General features: G+C 51.5%; 1 protein-coding gene across 1 annotated transcript; it reads left to right on the top strand.

The window, feature by feature from the left end:
• Positions 1 to 227: 227 nt before the first annotated feature.
• Fhod1 (formin homology 2 domain containing 1) lies at positions 228 to 18101 on the top strand. Its single transcript, XM_052729109.1, has 22 exons — positions 228 to 548; positions 8437 to 8543; positions 8931 to 8995; positions 9341 to 9408; positions 9481 to 9586; positions 9668 to 9762; positions 10041 to 10152; positions 10242 to 10336; positions 10428 to 10571; positions 10662 to 10819; positions 10898 to 11074; positions 12442 to 12563; positions 13788 to 14479; positions 15206 to 15361; positions 15566 to 15748; positions 15834 to 15953; positions 16031 to 16192; positions 16709 to 16899; positions 16995 to 17187; positions 17267 to 17429; positions 17506 to 17706; positions 17792 to 18101. Exons 1-22 carry the CDS (start codon positions 348 to 350, stop codon positions 17872 to 17874), a joined length of 3594 nt encoding a protein of 1197 aa, XP_052585069.1. The 5' UTR covers positions 228 to 347; the 3' UTR covers positions 17875 to 18101.
• Positions 18102 to 18176: the final 75 nt, after the last annotated feature.

The raw sequence follows: 18176 nt of genomic DNA on the forward strand, positions 1-18176 counted from the left end.
AAGACCGGCTGCAGCCTCGCCCATACCCAACCTAAAGAAAGTCTCCCCGCCCTCTGCTCTGAGGCGGAGCGGGAGCTCGGGTTTTCCCGCCCTCCTACCAGTGGAAGTAACGGGATCACCAGCTCTCTGAGTGGCCGACCCAAGCGCCGCCTCCGGCGGTGGTTAACCCCAAGCGCGCGCTCCGGGCCAAGCCTTGGCTCCACCCCCTTCCTCAGCCCCACCTCCCTCTGGCTCCGCCCCTCAGGCAGCGAGCGTCCGGGGCCCGGCCCAAACAGCCAAGTTAGTCGGGTTGAAGTTGCAGCGGAGCAGGGACACAGAGGCGTCCAGTGGTAGCCGGTGGCAGAGCCATGGCGGGCGAGGAAGAGCGCGGGGATGGGGACCCGGTATCAGTGGTAACCGTGAGAGTGCAGTACCTGGAAGACACCGACCCTTTCGCATGTGCCAACTTCCCGGAACCACGCCGGGCCCCCACCTGCAGCCTGGACGGGGCTCTGCCCCTGAGTGCGCAGATTCCTGCCCTGCATCGCCTCCTGGGGGCGCCTCTCAAGGTGAGGGGGCTGCGGAGGAATTTGCGCTCGGAGGTTGAGGTGGGCGGTGGGCAGTGCTTTTAGGATAGAGGCTGTAGCGGATGCTCGCCTCCGGAAAAAGTCTGCGGCCGGGGTCCCACGATCTACGCTACTCTGCCTACAGGGGGAGACTCTCAAATTGAGACATTGTAGAAGGAAAATGAGAGGTTGTGATTTGCTCCACCCAGGCGTCCCTTGAAAGTTAAGGCCCTCCTGAAGAGGTGCTTGGGGTCCCTTCGCTGCCTCTTTGCCAGAGTCACTGCTGTGGGCAGAGGGTCAGTAGCCGTTTGGGTTGTAGCGGATCGGGGAAGTGGAGTTGGGGAGGGACCGGTTTCCACCTGCTTCAGGTAAATTGGGGGCGGGGCCACAAAGAGGGCCGGGCTTAGGGAGGACCTAGAACGGAGGCCGGGGTTTAGAACCTAGAGGCTCCGGTGGGTCCTTGAAATACAGTCTCTTGCCGGAGATTGGGAGTGTCCGCCAGGATGAGATGAGTCCCTTGGAAGCAGCCGAGCCCTAGCTTTGCGGAGCACGCACGGGTGGAAAAGCCCTTTGAGTCACCGCCCCCATGGTCCCTTAGGCCTGCCGCTGGTAGCCTACGCCTGGAAGGGAGGGGGCGGGCCAGTCTAATTTAAACTGCTGGCCTACCCTAGTTTGCCGTCGATCCTCGGCCGACTTTGCACAGTTGGAGAGGCTCATTTCCAGATGGCCAGCGGGACCACCCCTCCCCTCCAGCTCGCCTTGTCCAACCCCCCGCAGGCATCCCTTTCCGGCTTATTTTTTCCGGGCCAGGACTCCCGGAGGCGTACAGGCTACCACCCCCCAGGGTTCCCGACCTGTGGGTTAGCTGGGAGCTGTGAGGAAGAAGGGAGAGAGTCGGTGGGGTGCCTCAACTGGGCGCGGAGTTGCGCAAACATGGCCCCTAGGCCCGGGGTCTCCCCTGGAATGTGCCCTGAGCTCCAGGCCCCCAGACTGCATTCCTTGCGTTGCAGCCAGCCCTGCCTCCAAGTGCAGGCAGGAGGGGTCGGGGAAACTTGGCCTGGGGAGTGGCGGGTGTCCAGGCATAGCCCTAGCTTTAAGACCACAGCTGGAAGGATGCCACATACTGCCCACCCCCAGAGTTTTGGTGCGGTCAGCTCCTCCTGTTCTGTTCAGAGTGGTCTGGAGAAAACATGTACAGTTTGAGGTCACATGGCATTTAGTCGGACTACAGAGAAAAGGGTACTGAACTCGAACTGTTAACACAGACTAGAGAGAAAGAGATGTTGAACTGAGACTGCTTAGCTTCTAAACTAATAAAAGCCCTTGGCCAGAAATAAGTTGGGGGCTAAGGCTGTAGCATTTGCTTAGTATGTGCGAGACCCTGGGTTTGATCTCCTGTACCACAAATACATACATACATAAGGCTAGAGAGAAGGCAATAGTTCTCTTATTCCCTCCAGGACATCCCTCTTCACAGTTGGGAGCAGGCCTGGGTTATTAAAAAATGAGGTTCAGAGCCTCCTCTTCATTTAGGAAACTTACCTCATGTTGTTAACCTGTACAGCAAGGCCCCTGGGTTGTGTGTGTGAGTGTATTGAAGTATGAATGGATATAAGACTGTCTTCCCAACCAGGTGCTGTGTCTTGTTCTCTGCTCTTTAGCGGAGGACATTACTGAGCTCCGTGAAAGATGTGTTTCCTTCCCCAGCTCTGTACTTCTTGGTCTGACCACCTTCAGGATCTCCTACCTGCTGCACGGAAAACTGCCCCTTCCCCCACTGGGAGGCTTTGGGAAAGGCATAAAGTTACCACACTGTTTAGAGCCAGAACTCCCCGGAGTTGACAGCTTTGCCAGGAATGGTCAGATGCACTGTGATGTGCTTGTCCCAAATATAAACTGTGACCACAGACTCAAAATAGAAGGCTGGAGGAAGAGGGACTGAGAACAGGGCAGGGGCAGGGACATCAGAGAACTGAGGGAGGAGGAGATCAGGGCTCCCTGCAGGAAATGTCAACAGCTGGTTCCTCTCCAGATCCTCTAAGTGGGTGCCCCAGAAGAACAGGCATGAGTTGAGTATACCTTGCTTACCTTCTCGAAGGAAGAGATGGTCTAGAAACCCAGGCATCCCTGTTGTAGGCTATAGGGCAAAAATGGGGTGACAGGTTCTCGCTATCCACTGCTGAATGAAGCGGTGTAGTTAGTTGTCTGGCAGAAAGTAGATTATAATCAAAAGACCTCTGTCCTCCCATTCTGGGTATAGCCTCTATCACCCTCACAAACCCTACAGCCTCCCTGGGGCTTTACCCCTCACCCTGTTGGGCTCCAGTTTCTCTGGGGACTCCCTTTTTAAGCCACTCAGAGCTTGCCAGTCTGAGAAACTTTGCTCATTTCCTCCACGTCTAGGAGGAAGCTCCTGGCCACAGCCTCTGACTCATCTTCTGTCCTGGTTGGGGGCAGGGGAGCCTGGCAATACTGTAGGCCAGGCCTAGTGTCTCCAGAACTCCAGAGTCTTTCTCCCATTTAAGCTTGGGCTCTTTCAAGGACTTGCCCTGCACAGTGTGTGTGTGTGTGTGTGTGTGTGTGTGTGTGTGTGTGTGTGTGTGTGTGTAGGGGAGGAATTGACCCTTTGGTGTCTTAAACCCTAATTCCAATCTACAAGTCCTATCTTTCCTTCTGAGAAGAGCCTTAGAAGCTTTTCCTGAGGGCCGAGGCCCTGATGCTTCTGGTACACCACTGACATTTCCTTGGGCTCTGGGCGGAGGGACCTGGAATGCTTCTTGGACCTGGAATGCCTCTTGGACCTTGCATTAAAGGCTGGGGAGTTCCCTCTGACTGACAGCAAAGATTGCCCTCGGGTGTTCGGTCATGACCATCAGTTTCCTCAGCTGTGAGTAAAAGAGAGCAAAGGTGGACAGCGGTGCCAGAATATGTCCTGACTCCACTCCAGCCTCAGTTTACCCCTCATAGCTCTTGTGGCAAGAGAGCTCAAGTGTGAACCTGACCTGCAGGGACAGATGTCAACTGAAGGGGTCCTCAAAGATTTTCTTTTTGGTTTTCTGCAGGATCAAACCCAGGATGCAGACTAGGCAGGCACTACACAAACTGAGCTACATCCCCACCCACTCTCATCCCCCACCTAGGAATGGTTTTTTTTTTTTCAGGCAGGGTTTCACAGACTGTCCTCAAATTCTTATTCTTCTTTAGGTTCATGAATGCCAGTGTAATAGGCATATGCCACCATGTCCAACCCACTAAGGATTAAGAGGCCTGTGTGGGTGGGTGGGTGGGCTTATCTGTTGATAAACTGAGCTCTTTAGTCCTCTGCTATGGGAGTCTCCGGAAAACTAGAAAATTGCAGTAGGAAAACTAGGAAACTGCATGAGTTGCAGTTTCCCGGTCTGCCTGTTGTCTGCATGTCTCATCCGCTGGTCCTTCTAAGCTCTAAAGAAGTTGGGCTATAGCCTGGTGAGAGACCCCACAGCCTAGATGATAGAAGTGGTAGACAGGCAAAAGTAGACAGTTTTCCTGGTGTCTGTGTGTGCTTGTTTATTTGTGTTCTTTCACTAGAACTGGGAAGACCAGTTTGGGATATTTGCAGAGTCCAAGAAGTTTAGGAGCACTATTGTAGGCCCCCACCCTCCATCCACTTCTCCGTCAAGGTTTTCTGGAACACTTCCAAGACCCATCCACCTAAGATATGGGTCAGTTAACCTTGGTTCTATTCAGGGCTGTGTTTGCCTGTGGCAGTTTCACACTATTTTCTTGTTTTGTTTTGGATTTTTGTTTGTTTTGTTTTCTTTTTGAGACGGGGATCTCACTGGAGACCTAGGTGGCCTGAAACTCATGGAGATCAACCTGCTCCTCTCTCAGCCCCCAGTGCTGAGATTAAAGGCCCTATTATTTTGTTCTTTTGAGATTGGATCTCCTATCACACTGGCTGGCATAGAACTCAATATGGATGTCATATATCAGGCTGGCTTGAACTTGTGAAGATCCTCCTGCCTCTGCCTCCTGGGTGCTACAATTAGAGGAGTGTACCACCATGCCTGGCTGTATTTCTGAGCTTTGGTTTGTTAAAATGGAAAATCATATGAAACAGGCAGCCTAAAGTGAGGCATGGCGGCTTGCACCTACAGTTCCAGTATCTGGATAGCTAAGTCAGGAAGGTTGCCATGAGTTTGAAGCTAGTCTGGACTATAGTAAGAGACCCTATCCAGAAAACAGAAGAGGAGAGGAAAGAGGAGAAAAAAGAAAACTAGGCGTTGTAAGCCAGGCATGGTAGTATAAGCCTACAGTACCAAACAAACGTTTGGGAGGTGCAGGCAGGAAGATCAGGAGTCAGCCTCAGCTATATTGCAAGTTCTAGGCCAACCTGGGCTACAGGATACCTTATCTTTTTGTCTTTTTTTTTTTTTTTTCTTTAAAAGGAAATCTGTTTATCTCGCACTGAAGAGACGCATAACAAAGGCAGGTTTCTTTGCCTAAGGTACATCCTTGTCAGCTCATCCAGGAAGTCACAGTGTAGCTGGAGCCTCAGATAACAGAAAACTTGCTATTCAGAGCAAAGGGTCCTGTATTCAGTGGTCCAGTTATTTCCTAAAACAAGAGGCCTTCAGCAAGAATTCCACCCTCCCTCCACCTTCATTGTTCCCTGCCCTATCCTTTCTTACATGATTACATGGTTATCAAAAACAGTGGGGGCTAGTGATTTGGCTCAGGGTAAGGGTGCCAAGCCTGTGCTGATATGGTTAATTCAGTCTGATCCTCTGCCCTCCATGAGCATCTTGGCATGCACACAACCATACTCATACACACAGAAGTAAGTAAATAAATAAGGGGTTTTTTTTGTAATAGGGAGTAGATACCATGACCTGCTCAGCTTGATCTATATATAAAACCATATGTTGAGTGGAGGATTTGGTCAAATACATTATATACATGTTTAACATTCTCAAAGATATTATATTAATCCCCCTCCCCCACAAAAAAAAAAAACCTATGTCAGTCCAGAGTAGTAGACTGTATCTGTAACCGTAGAGCATAGAAAGGCAGGAGAATCAGGAATTGTCTTCAGTGAGTTTGAGGCCAGCCTGGACTACATGAGATCTTGTCTCTAAATAAATAAATTAAAGAATGTATAGCATAATAATAAATAATACATAACAAATAATAATAACTAGGGAGTAAATAATAAAGTAAGGGTATGGCCAGTTATTTAGTTCTTACCTAGTGTGAAAAGGGCCGTGAGTTTGATTCCCAGCCCTATAAAAAACAAATTCATTCATTTATTTATTAAAAACAAACAGAGGAAGTGGGTGTAAGTAGTGCATACCTTTAATCCCAACACAGAGGCCAAAGGATCTCTGTGAGTTCAAGGCCAGCCTGATCTACAAAGTGAGTTCCAGGACAGCCAGTGCTACATAGTGTGACCCTGTCTCAAAAAACCAAACCAAAGAACAAAAACAAAAACAGAGGCTTGAGGAATTGCCCAGTGGTTAAGAGCCTTCACAACTCTTGCAAAGGACCAAGGTACTCATGGGTTTGGCCTGCCAGAAAAGCCTGAGCTGGGAGACTAAGGAGATAACATGGCTGGAGGCCAGTATGAGGGAAGCTTGGGAAGAATGAGGGAGGGACTTCCAGGAAGATGAAGGCCAGAAGTGAGGAAGACAGAAGCCAGGGTGGAGGATGTAGGCCCATACATTGTGCTGGCCTAAAGCAGTGTCTTCAGAGATTAGGGTTTGGGCTTGCTCAAACCTGGCCCAGTCCCAGGGTGTGAGAAAAGAGTCCCAGAGGTTTGCCTCTCAGAATGGTGATCCCAGGAAGGGGCCACCGGGTGTGAAGGATAAGCACCATCTTGCTGGCAGGAAGTCTATCCTTTTTGCTTTTGGCCTGATCCTGGCCTCCAACCTCCCACTTCCACTCAGGACAGACAACTGAGAGCAGAAGAAAACTCACCTGGAGGGACCAGGCTGAAGGATCTCTAGATCTTTCCCTATAATTGGCAGGGTTGGATGGGTGAAGTAATTGGGGAAGACATATCTACATCCATGACAAAAGCTTAAACCTGTTTAGCTGAGAAGGCTGGAGTGGTGGTCACTTACCCTTCAGGACTGTGCCCCTTGCCTCAAACTGCATCCTGGAGGGAGAGGACCATTCTCTGCTTACTTAGGGTGGAGCAAGGTACATGGTGGGCCTAACATCTCTGGATGTGCTACTTTGGCCTGTGCTCAGCCATTCCTGGCCATGTACCTGGGTATGCAAGTGGTTGTCAGGTCTTTATAGCAGTTTGGTGCATCCTTTCGTAGAACTCACAGAAGCTGTGAATCCACATTTATTAGTGAGTTTTTCCTGAGTCAAGGCTGACTTGTTGATGTTTCCTGCTGTGTCCTGCAGACCTAAAACCAATCTCTGGTTCATGGATGTTCCAATGAATGAGCTATTCTGTGTGTGATTTGGAGGCAGTCTCTGTGGGAGGTTATGTTTAAGGTCCCCAGATCCTCCAGTCCAAGCAATAGTGGGGCCGTGTAGCTGGGCTTGAAGGGGTAGGTTTGGGTAGGCTGCCCTCTGTTGAACTCTGGCCCTGACGAGACACCCGAGCCCTGGGAACTTGCAGTCTCCTCTCAGACCTGTTCCCAGTAGACCCAGGAGATGACTCTGCTCCTTGAAAGGAGAGGCCAGGCCCGCCCAAGGCGCCCAAGAGAGGGCAGGCAGCCAGGAAGGAAGTTGGACAGAGAACAGGCTGGAGTGTTTGTCCTGTGTCCCATGTCCCAGGCAAGGGGTGAGGTGGGGGTAGAGGATCACCCAAGGGCCCCACAGGCTAAACTGTCAGGAAGGAGCCAGGTCAGGCCCTGAGGCAAGAGCACGGGGTGCTAACTGGAGGCAGAAGCAGGGATAGGAGCTGACTCTCTGTCCCCCCAGAGACCAAGAACAGCTGAAAGCCCTTGGGTGGGGTTCAAAACAGGGCAGAGCTGACCAAATCCTAGGAAAAGTATTGGAGGTGACTTGCCCAGTGAGATAGCCACCAGAAGACCCCTTCCTCCCCAGAGGTGGGGGATTTTGATTAGTTCTGCATATCGGCACTGTACTGATGGGGGAAGTATGAGGGAGGGGCACAGGGTTGCCCCTAGAGTATTGGGAGTTAGGCTTCTCTGTAGGCATTTTCTCTTTTTTATTTTGAATGGGTATGAGTGTTTGCCTTCATATATGTCTGTGCACCACCATTGTGGCCTGGTGCCTGTGGAAACCAGAAGAGGGTATTAGATCCCCTGGAATTGGAGTTACAGACAGTTGTAGGTTGCCGTGGAGGCGCTGGGAACTGAACCCAGGTCCTCTGCTAGAGCAGCCAGTGCTCTCAATCACTGAACCATCTCTCTAGCACGTAGAATCACTTTTTAAAGGACCAAGTGGTGAGCCAGGGCCGAAAGAGGGACACATGAGAAATGAACTGGTGGAGCTGGTGCCTTCCCACTTGGGGTCTGACAGCATCAGACTCAAGTATAGAAGTTCACCTAGAAGGATTTTAGCTGTAGCTCACTTGGAGAAAGGGCTGTTTTCCACAGAAACTCCCAGCTAGCTTTGCACCTCCCTGAATACTTAACACTTTCTCTCTGAGCTTGACCGCTTTTGTGGCTGAAGCTTATCACCCCACAAGGCTGTGAACTTCCTTGAAGGCAGCAACTTCCTGCTATCCTCCTTCACCTCCCTTCCTCATTTGTGTTTGTTAATGTAAAAGCAAAAGCAAAAGCCAACCAAACAATCCAAAATTCCAGGCCTGAAGTTCACTGGTTCAGCATGTGGGAAGTACTGGGTTTGATTCCTAATAACAAAAACAAAATAAACAACGACAATCTAACTGCAGCACTAGCCCTAAGCTATATTCCCTTGTTTCCAGCTGGAAGACTGTGCATTGCAAGTGTCTCCATCTGGGTACTACCTGGACCCAGAACTATCCCTAGAAGAGCAGCGGGAGATGCTGGAGGGCTTCTATGAAGAGATCAGGTCAGAGCTGAAAGGGTGAGGGAGGCTAGGGAGCCCTTCCTGCTTCTTTTCAGGGTCTTGAATGGGTCTGGCTCAAGCCCCCAGCCTTGTCCCCACCAGGGTCCAGCTTAGGTATCAGCAGCTGAGGCACTCAGTCTGTAGCCTGGACTGTAGAGGTAAATGCAGGGAACGATGCTAGGGGATCACCACTATTACCTGGAAATAGGGGCACTCTCACATACCGTTACTTGTGTTTATACATACTCTCCTGTTTGGCTAATACTTGGGCCCTGGAGTAGCAGTTGGGAGGGAAGGAATTGGCCAGGGTTCACATGTGGATGTCTTTGCTTTGAGGGTAGGAGCCTGAGGAATCACCTGGGAACCACTAACATGGCTGTTTGATTTTAGCAAGGGGCGGAAGCCCACATTGATCCTGCGGACCCAGCTCTCTGTGAGGGTCAATGCTATCTTGGGTAAGTGTGTGGCATCTTTGGTGTCCAGCAATCCCCTGCTGTCTTGTCCCCTGCTTTTCCTGTATAGCCTAGTTGGCCTAGCTTCTTTCAGGCCTGTGCTGGACTATGGACTGAGTGGATTGGAGATCGGATGTGTCCTCCTCTCTCCCTTCCCTGACCTTTCCTTCTGGGGTCAAGACTTATGCCACAGCTGGACTGAAGTAAGGTGACAGAGGAGGGTGTCCAGAGTCAGAAAGTAGGAAGGAGGTTTGAGAATAGTAGAATCTTTGGTAGGAGGTTGTAGTTGTGTGCTAGTGGAAGAAGACAGTCTGTGTTCCCTTGTTCATGATCACTCACCCCTTGCAGAAAAGTTGTATGGCTCCAGTGGCCCTGAGCTCCGCCGATCTCTCTTCTCATTAAAGCAGATATTCCAGGTAAGATCCAGAGATAGGCTGAGGGTTGGTCTCCAGCCCAAGCCCCCTTAAACTTCCCCATGGTGCCTCCAGGAAGACAAGGACCTGGTGCCTGAATTCGTACACTCAGAGGGGCTGAGTTGCCTGATCCGTGTGGGTGCTGCTGCTGACCACAACTACCAGAGCTACATCCTTCGAGGTCAGCTCCACACTTTCCCCTTGACTTTTGTTCCCATGCCTTCCACCTTCCCCACTGACCTCTTCCCATTTCTGTCTCTAGCTCTTGGCCAGCTAATGCTTTTTGTGGATGGGATGCTGGGGGTGGTGGCCCATAGTGAGACCGTGCAGTGGCTGTATACACTGTGCGCTAGCCTGGTAAGTGGCTCTACACAAATATGTGTACCCTTCCCCTATTGTCCCTTTGGAGCTTCAGTTTCTGCTTCTACTAAGTGGGAAGGGTTGGCATGAGCCCAAGACCCCTTGAAAACTAAATGGCACTTTCAAGCCCAGGCCCAGAACCAGGATCTGTCTACCTAGATCTACCAGGATCTGTCTACCTTCTCTTTGGGTCCAGCCCTAGGAGCCCTCCCCGCTCCTCCAGGAACTAACAGTCTGGTCCAAGCCCCACTCACGTGGATTGCCTTCTCCCCTAGTCCCGCTTGGTGGTAAAGACAGCCCTGAAGCTGCTGCTGGTGTTTGTGGAGTATTCTGAGAACAATGCACCGCTGTTCATCCAGGCAGTCAACTCTGTAGCCAGCACCACCGGTCAGAGCCTGTCTTTTCCTTTCTCCACTACTTAGCCCTCTTCTTACCGCTCCCACCCCCATGATTACTTCCCTTTCTGTGTGTGGCAGGTACTCTTCCCTGGGCCAACTTGGTATCCATCCTCGAAGAGAAGAATGGAGCTGACCCAGAGCTGTTGGTATACACTGTCACTCTCATTAACAAGGTATGGAACTGGGACCAGGTGCCAATGTGGACCCTTGGCCCATGATCCCCACACGTCAACCTCAGCCTTGGTTCCTGTCCCCACCTTCCAGACACTGGCAGCACTCCCAGACCAGGACTCCTTCTATGATGTGACAGATGCCCTGGAGCAGCAGGGCATGGAAGCACTGGTCCAACGCCTGCTGGGCACTGCTGGCACTGATGTTGACCTGCGAACACAGCTAATGCTCTATGAGGTGGGTCAGGAGGGAGAGGGGTAGTTCCCTAGTACCTGTCCCATTTATCGGGCCTCAGCTGCTTACTCACATCTTGGCCACCTCCATTAGAGTGCCCTTCGGTTAGAGGATGGAGATATGGAAGAGGCTGCAGCTGCTGCAGCTGCAGGTGGCCGTCGAGAGCGACGGAAGCCATCCTCAGAGGAGGGCAAAAGGAGCCGAAGATCACTAGAGGGTGGAGGCTGTCCCGTGCGTGCCCCAGAACCAGGGTAAGTACATGTCTGGGTGTATGTGAAGGGGTGAATCTGCCAGGCATGACCCTGTCTGTTAACAGGCCCTGCCTCTAGCTCTGCAGGCCCTGCTTCACCAGTAGGCTCCACCTCCTTCGCTGGCCCCACCTTGCCGACAAGTCCAGCCTACAGCCCCACCGGCCCAGTCTCTGGCCTCCGTACCTCAGTGAACCTCTTCCCTACCATTTCTGTGGGACCATCAGTGGACAGTTCCTGTGAGAGAAGCATCTACAAGTAAGTAGAGAGATAGAGCCCTACCCCCAAGTCCTGTCTTCAGCTGTCCCTCCACTTTGCGCCCCTCCATGGGCTCTCAGCCTCCTCTGCCCAAACGCATGCTTTCTCTTTCTTTTCAGACTTCACCAAACTGCTCCCGTTTGGTAAGTGACTGCTGGAGGGTGAGGATCGGCTCTGACTGGACCTCCTCCTTCTGTGGCTTCTCTCTGTTTATTTCCTGTGTTCCACCTCGCCTGCCTTGGCCTCTCGTCACGTCTCCCTCTTCACTCTCTGTCCCCCGTTTCTGTCACTCCTTTTCTGCTTTGTCTTTGTTATTCCTGCACCCTGTGCAGCTTCCTGTCTGTTTCTGCCACTTCCAATTCCCCCGTGTCCTGCCACCCCAGCCCTCCTCCTGCCACTGTGGATGGGAAGGAACTATGACACTACTCTCCAGCTCTGTATGGGTACAAGTGGGTCTTGGAATGGAGCTGGCACCATAGTTACCATGTCTTCCTCTCATCCCCCTCCCCAGCGCCCCTGAGAGCCCACCTGTCCCCCAGTCCCTTACTGGGCAGGCCAGGCTAGAGTAAGTACAGAGGCCAGTCTGCCAGGCCTGCCATGTGCTCAGGGCTTCAGCATTGCTTGCCCAGCAGGAGTTCATATAACCCTACTAGAAGGATTCTCAGAAACCCTTCTCCCAGACTTATGCCTCCTTCGTAACCCAGAGACATAAGCACTGGGGGCAGTTCACTGGGACCAGTGGTTCCTATGCTTCAGTAGTGCTACCTGAGTAGCTGAAACCAGAGATGTGAATGAGTTTGGAGAGTATTTAAAGTGAGGTGTGGGTGGTGTAAGGCTGAAGGAAGGGCAAGGACTGAACTAACAGGCTGGAGGGACTAGAAAGGAGACACTGGAGGCAGGTTTGGTGGCACACACTATGTAATCTCAGCACTTAGTAGTAGACACAGGGAGGGTTAGAAGTTCAAGGTCATCTTCAGTACATAGTGAGTTTTAGGCTAGTCTGGACTACGTGAGACTCAGGCCCTTTTCTCAACCATAACTCTCAAAAGCAGACAGACATGCAAGAGAAAGTCTTGTGCCGATTGGGACAACTATCCCCTTGCCTCACTCAAAGGGCCGTATCTAGAATCAGCAAGGCTGCAAGTTAGTTGTTAAGTAGAACTTCTGTACTTTGACCAAGAATGCTAAATTGGTTGTGATTCCCCAGATGTGGAGGGGTGGGCAGAGGTATGCCTAGTGCATGGACTGTTCCCTGTGCCTGTGTGTGCTTGCAACTGAGGACAATGCCCAGTAGCTCAGCAAGGCATGTGTACCCCCCTGGGCTGGACCTGGGTCAGACACCATCTTTGACAAGTGCCTCTCCTCAGAGCCCGGTTCCTGGAGAATGTGGCAGCAGCAGAAACAGAGAAGCAGGCTGCTCTGGCCCAGGGCCGGGCAGAGACGCTGGCCGGGGCCACAGTGGATGATACTGATGGATCATCGTCATCAGGTGGGTAGATGCTCAGGCAGAATCCAATCATACTATTCTCTTTTTAAGATAAACAATAAACCAACCAACCCTAGGGGCTGGAGAAATGGCTCAGTCAGCAGTTGAGAGAGCTTGTTGCTCTTGCAGAAGACCTGTATTTCATTGATTCCCAGCATTCATTCACATGGTAGTTCACAACCTTCTATATATAACTCTAGTTTTGGGGAATCTATGCTGTCTTCTTAATATTTTTTAAAAGATTGCTTAGTTTATATGCATTGGTGTTTTGCCTGAGTGTATGTCTGTGTAAAGGTGTTGGATCCTCTGGGACTGAAGTTACAGGCAGCTGTGAGCTGCCATGTTGGTGCTGGGAATTGAACCCCGTCCTCTGGAAGAACAGCCATTGCTCTTAACCGCTGAGCCATCTCTGCAGCCTCTTAATAATTTTTTAAATTAAACTATATCATTTTCTCCTCTTTCCTCCCTTCAACCTCTCCTCAACCCCTCACCTTATTTCTTCAAATTCATAGCCTGTTTTTTAAATTGTTGTTATTATTACCTCCACAGGTACCAGGCATACACTTGTTGCACATACATATATACAGGCAAAACACTCATACACATAAATTTTTTTGTTCTTGTTTTTGTTTTTGAAGACAGGGTTTCTCTGTGTAGCCCTAGCTGTCCTCAAACTCACAGAGATCCTCCTACCTCTGCCTCCTGGGTGCTGGGATTAAAGGCGTGTGCCACCACTGCAAAAATGTTTTTTTTTTTTTTTTGTTTTTCGAGACAGGGTTTCTCTGTGTAGCTTTGCGCCTTTCCTGGAACTCGCTTTGGAGACCAGGCTGGCCTCGAACTCACAGAGATCCGCCTGGCTCTGCCTCCCGAGTGCTGGGATTAAAGGCGTGCGCCACCACCGCCCGGCGCAAAAATGTTTTTTAAAAGATAGGTATCCCACCAAAATCCCTTCTTTGTGTGTGTGTGTGTGTGCGCGCGCGCATGTGTGTGTGTGAGAGTTTATACCATATGTGTATGGGTGTCCGTGGAGGTCAGAAGAGGATGTCAGAGCCCTGAAACTGGAGTTGAGTGCTTGGTTGTAAGCCACCCAGCTTTAAGTGCTGGAGACTGAACTCAGGGTCTTAACTGCTGAGCCATCCATCTCCAGCATTCCCCACACCTCCACCAACATGTTGCTTTCTTGCCCTACAGAGGGTGTGTAAATGACAGTTACTTACTTTTTGCTAGGCACCAGGGAACTGTGGGACTCCCCAGAACCAGCCTCTGCACCTAGAACACCTCAGAGCCCTGTTTCCCGAATCCTGCTCCGGACTCAGCGGAGTCTTGAGCCAGAGCCCAAGGAGCCAGTGTCACCACCAAGTCCCAAGGCTGAGCCTGTCCAGGAGCTTCCTACCCGTGTCCCCAAGCTCTGCATTGGGGACTTGGACTTCTCAGATCTGGGGGAGGATGAAGACCAGGACACACTAAATGCGGCATCTGCGGAGTCTGAAAAACAGTTCCCACTCCTACCACAGCCACCATCCTCACTCGCTGGGGGTCCCCCACCTCCACCCCCACCTCCCCCACCCATCCTAGGCTCCTGCCCACCACCTCCACCCCCACCTCCCCCACCCATCCTAGGTTCCTGCCCACCACCTCCACCCCCACCTCCCCCACCCATCTTAGGCTCCTGCCCACCACCTCCACCCCTGGCTGCCCCTTTTCCCCACTCAGTACTTGATGGCCCAAACCTCCCCACCAAAAGGAAGACAGTCAAACTTTTCTGGCGGGAACTAAAGCTGGCTGGGAGCCCGGGGTACTCTAGAAGCCGCTTTGGACCCTGCCCTACCCTGTGGTCCTCTCTCGAACCTGTCTCAGTAGACACAGCCCGGCTGGAACACCTGTTTGAGTCCCGGGCCAAGGATGTACTACCCACCAAGGTAAATCACCTTGATGGGCAGAATTGGGATTTCAGGGGGCTGAGTTTTTGAAGCTAGTTCCTCATTTCCCACATGAGGAAACAAAGATTTGTCTGAGGCTCTCTAGGAATCAGCAGAGCCCTCATTAGGGAGGTGGTAGCACACACCTTTAATCCTAGCACTCTTGCGAGGCAGAGGCAGGGAGATCTCTGTGAGTTTGAGGCCAGCCTGGTCTACAGAGTGAGTTCCAGGACAGACAGGGCTACACAGAGAAACCATGTTTCAAAATATATATATATATCTGACAGCATGGAGTGGGTACCTGGGTCATGGAGTGGGATAGGTGGTAGGAACAGGTGAGTAATGACCATCAGTGTGTGTGTGTGTGTGTGTGTGTGTGTGTGTGTGTGTGTGTGTGTGTGTGTATTTACAGTTTATTCCTTTATTCCCAAGCCTTAAAATCATCTCTTCTCTTCAATTGTAGATTCAATGGGCCATTCAGAGGAGGACTTTAGAATGCCCTCTTCTTTTTCTTTTTACCCTCTAAGACAGGGTTTCTCTGTGTAACAGTCCTGGCTGTCCTGGAGGGTGCTTCTTTGTAGACCAGGCTAGCCTTGAACTCACAGATTTGCCTGCCTCTGCCTTTGCTCTCCAAGGACTGGGATTAAAGGCTTAGAGCGTCCTCTGAAGGAACTGCCTCAGCTGTTTCCTTGCCCTTCTTAAACTGCCATTCTCCCAACCTTGCAGAAAGCTGGTGAGGGCCGCCGGACAATGACCACAGTGCTGGACCCCAAGCGCAGCAATGCCATCAACATTGGTCTTACCACTTTGCCACCTGTGCATGTCATCAAGGCTGCCCTGCTCAACTTTGATGAATTTGCTGTCAGCAAGGATGGCATTGAGGTAAGACTACCCTACGGGTAAGAGGAGGGAAATAAATGCTAGCTCTTTCCTTTGGTCAGCAGGAATTTCTAGTTGTCCTGGTGGTGGGCATAGGTGTGCCATTTCTGTAGAGCATTCCCCTAAACCTGGGGCTCCCCTAGAAGGCCTAGGGAGGGGTAGGAGACAATGTCTTAGGCCTCTATGTGGTGGTGGCTGCACCTTCAGAAGCTGCTGAATATGATGCCCACTGAGGAAGAGCGGCAGAAGATTGAGGAAGCCCAGCTGGCCAACCCTGATGTACCCCTGGGCCCAGCTGAGAATTTCCTGATGACTCTTGCTTCCATTGGAGGCCTGGCTGCGCGCCTACAACTCTGGGCTTTCAAGCTGGACTATGACGGCATGGAGCGGGTACCTGGGTCATGGAGTGGGATAGGTGGTAGGAACAGGTGAGTAATGACCATGTAGCCTCAAGGCTCCTTGTCCCTCACACCAGGAAATTGCAGAGCCACTATTTGATCTGAAAGTGGGCATGGAACAGCTGGTGCACAATAACACTTTCCGTTGCATTCTGGCTACTCTTTTGGCTGTTGGCAACTTCCTCAATGGCTCCCAGGTAAGTGAAAGCACTTGGGGACTGGAGGTCTGGGCTCTGGAACCAGCTAGGACCAGACTGAGACAGGGTCCTTTCAGAGCAGTGGCTTTGAGCTGAGCTACCTGGAGAAGGTGTCAGAAGTGAAGGACACCGTGCGCCGGCAGTCACTGCTGTATCATCTCTGTTCCCTGGTGCTCCAGACCCGGCCTGAGTCCTCTGACCTCTACTCAGAAATTCCTGCCCTCACCCGCTGTGCCAAGGTTAGTACCAGGCAGAGATCCCACTAAGAATGGCTGAAGTACAGTGGGGCACTGCTTCTTGGGGTGAATCCTTCTATTTGGGCTGCTGTGCCAAGGCTTGCTGAGGCTGTAGGTATGTGAGCTAAATCCTCTGCCAGTGGCTCAACCACACCCATTCAGTTCTTTGGGTCTGGTTAGTTGCCACTTCTCCAAGAAGCCTTTTCTGTTCTTGCTTGGAGCAATTGGACTGGTCTTTCTCTTGTATTAAGCTGTTTTTTGTTTTTATTAATGAAAGCAAACATTCTATCACTGAGCTATGTCACCTGTCCACTTCTTACTTTCTGAAACAGGATCTAAGTTGCTCAGGTGGACCCTGAACAAACACTGTAGCCCAAACTGTCTAGCCTGGACCCACGGGAGAACTGGCCTCTTCAAACGCTCACAGGCAGGCATGGCAGTGCTAACCTGAATGTAGATTCAGGCCTCAGGCAGTGACTTACATATAGGACAGCTGCTGTGTATTCTCTTGCTTTTTAGGTGGACTTTGAGCAGCTGACCGAGAACCTGGGCCAGCTGGAGTGCCGGAGCCGTGCAGCCGAGGACAGCCTTCGGAGCTTAGCAAAGCATGAGCTAGCCCCAGCTCTGCGTGCCCGCCTCACCCACTTCCTGGCCCAGTGTACCCGCCGGGTAGCCATGCTAAGGGTAGTGCACCGTCGAGTCTGCAACAGGTAGGCAGGGCCATGAGCTAGAGAGGATTGCCACTACCATCCTTTTAACAACAGGTAGGCCTCACTATCCAAATCGCCCACTCCAACCTGCCTAGGTTCCATGCCTTCCTGCTCTACCTGGGCTACACTGTACAGGCAGCCCGGGAAGTCCGCATCATGCAGTTCTGTCACACACTGAAAGAGTTTGCACTGGAGTATCGGACTTGTCGTGAACGAGTATTACAGCAGCAGCAGAAGCGAGCTACATACCGTGAGCGCAACAAGACCCGGGGTCGCATGATCACTGAGGTAAATGCCCTTCGGGGTCTTGCCTGCCACCCCATGGTTCCTTATCCTTGCTCCTAACCACTCTTCTTTCCCTGTTTAGACAGAGAAGTTCTCAGGTGTGGCTGGGGAGGCCCCCAGTAACCTGTCCGTCCCAGTGGCTGTGGGCAGTGGCCCAGGACGGGGTGATGCCGACAGTCATGCCAGTATGAAGACTCTGCTTACCAGCAGACCAGAAGACACCACACACAGCCGCCGTAGCAGAGGTAGGTCTTGTAGCTGCTGCTAGGGGAATGTGTTCTAATCTACCTTAGCCTGATTTCCCTCTCTGGTCTCCCTTAGGCATGGTCCAGAGTAGTTCTCCTGTCACAAACACAGCAGTGGGGCCCTCCGCTGCATCCCCTGAGGAGACTTCAGGTTCCAGTTTACCCAGTGATACATCAGATGAGATAATGGATCTGCTTGTGCAGTCAGTTACCAAGAGCAGTCCTAGAGCCTTAGCTGCTCGGGAAAGGAAGCGCTCTCGTGGCAACCGCAAGTCCTGTGAGTATTCTCTTATAAGCCCAGATTTCCTCCCTTATTCCCCTGACCCCCCCCCCCAACCTGTAACCCTGCTCTGTCACTGCAGTAAGACGGACACTGAAGAGTGGGCTTGGAGATGACCTGGTGCAGGCACTGGGACTAAGCAAAGCTCCTGGCCTGGAGGTGTGAGGGTGCTACCACCAGGAAATCTATCTGGATACAGCTACAGTACAAGAGACTGAGCATAAAGAGGGCCCGGAGCAGAAATCTGGTTCACAAGCCTGAACCCAGGAACCAGTATTGTGAGCAGTATTAGGGGTGTGTGTGTGTGTGTGTGTGTGTGTGTACATGCACATGTATTTTGCATGTGTGAGTTCCCTCTTCGGAACAAAATAAAGTTTACCTAGCTAATCCAAGAGCCTTTTTTCCTCTTTTAAGGTCTCTGCCCAGCTAAGCCAAGAAAGAAGTATCATAGGACTAATTCTTCCTAC

The sequence above is a fragment of the Peromyscus californicus genome, unplaced genomic scaffold (assembly GCF_007827085.1).
Source record: "Peromyscus californicus insignis strain IS unplaced genomic scaffold, ASM782708v3 Scaffold_8__1_contigs__length_139910024, whole genome shotgun sequence".
Classification (NCBI taxonomy): Eukaryota; Metazoa; Chordata; class Mammalia; order Rodentia; family Cricetidae; genus Peromyscus; species Peromyscus californicus.

What these genes read in the sequence shown, in the direction of transcription:
- Fhod1 (XM_052729109.1), top strand. Translation starts at nt 348, where the DNA reads ATGGCGGGCGAGGAAGAGCGCGGGGATGGGGACCCGGTATCAGTGGTA. An exon ending in GTGCGTGCCCCAGAACCAGG is followed by an intron (nt 10,820 to 10,897) that starts GTAAGTACATGT and finishes CCCTGCCTCTAG; the next exon opens with CTCTGCAGGCCCTGCTTCAC. An exon ending in CACCGTCGAGTCTGCAACAG is followed by an intron (nt 16,900 to 16,994) that starts GTAGGCAGGGCC and finishes CAACCTGCCTAG; the next exon opens with GTTCCATGCCTTCCTGCTCT.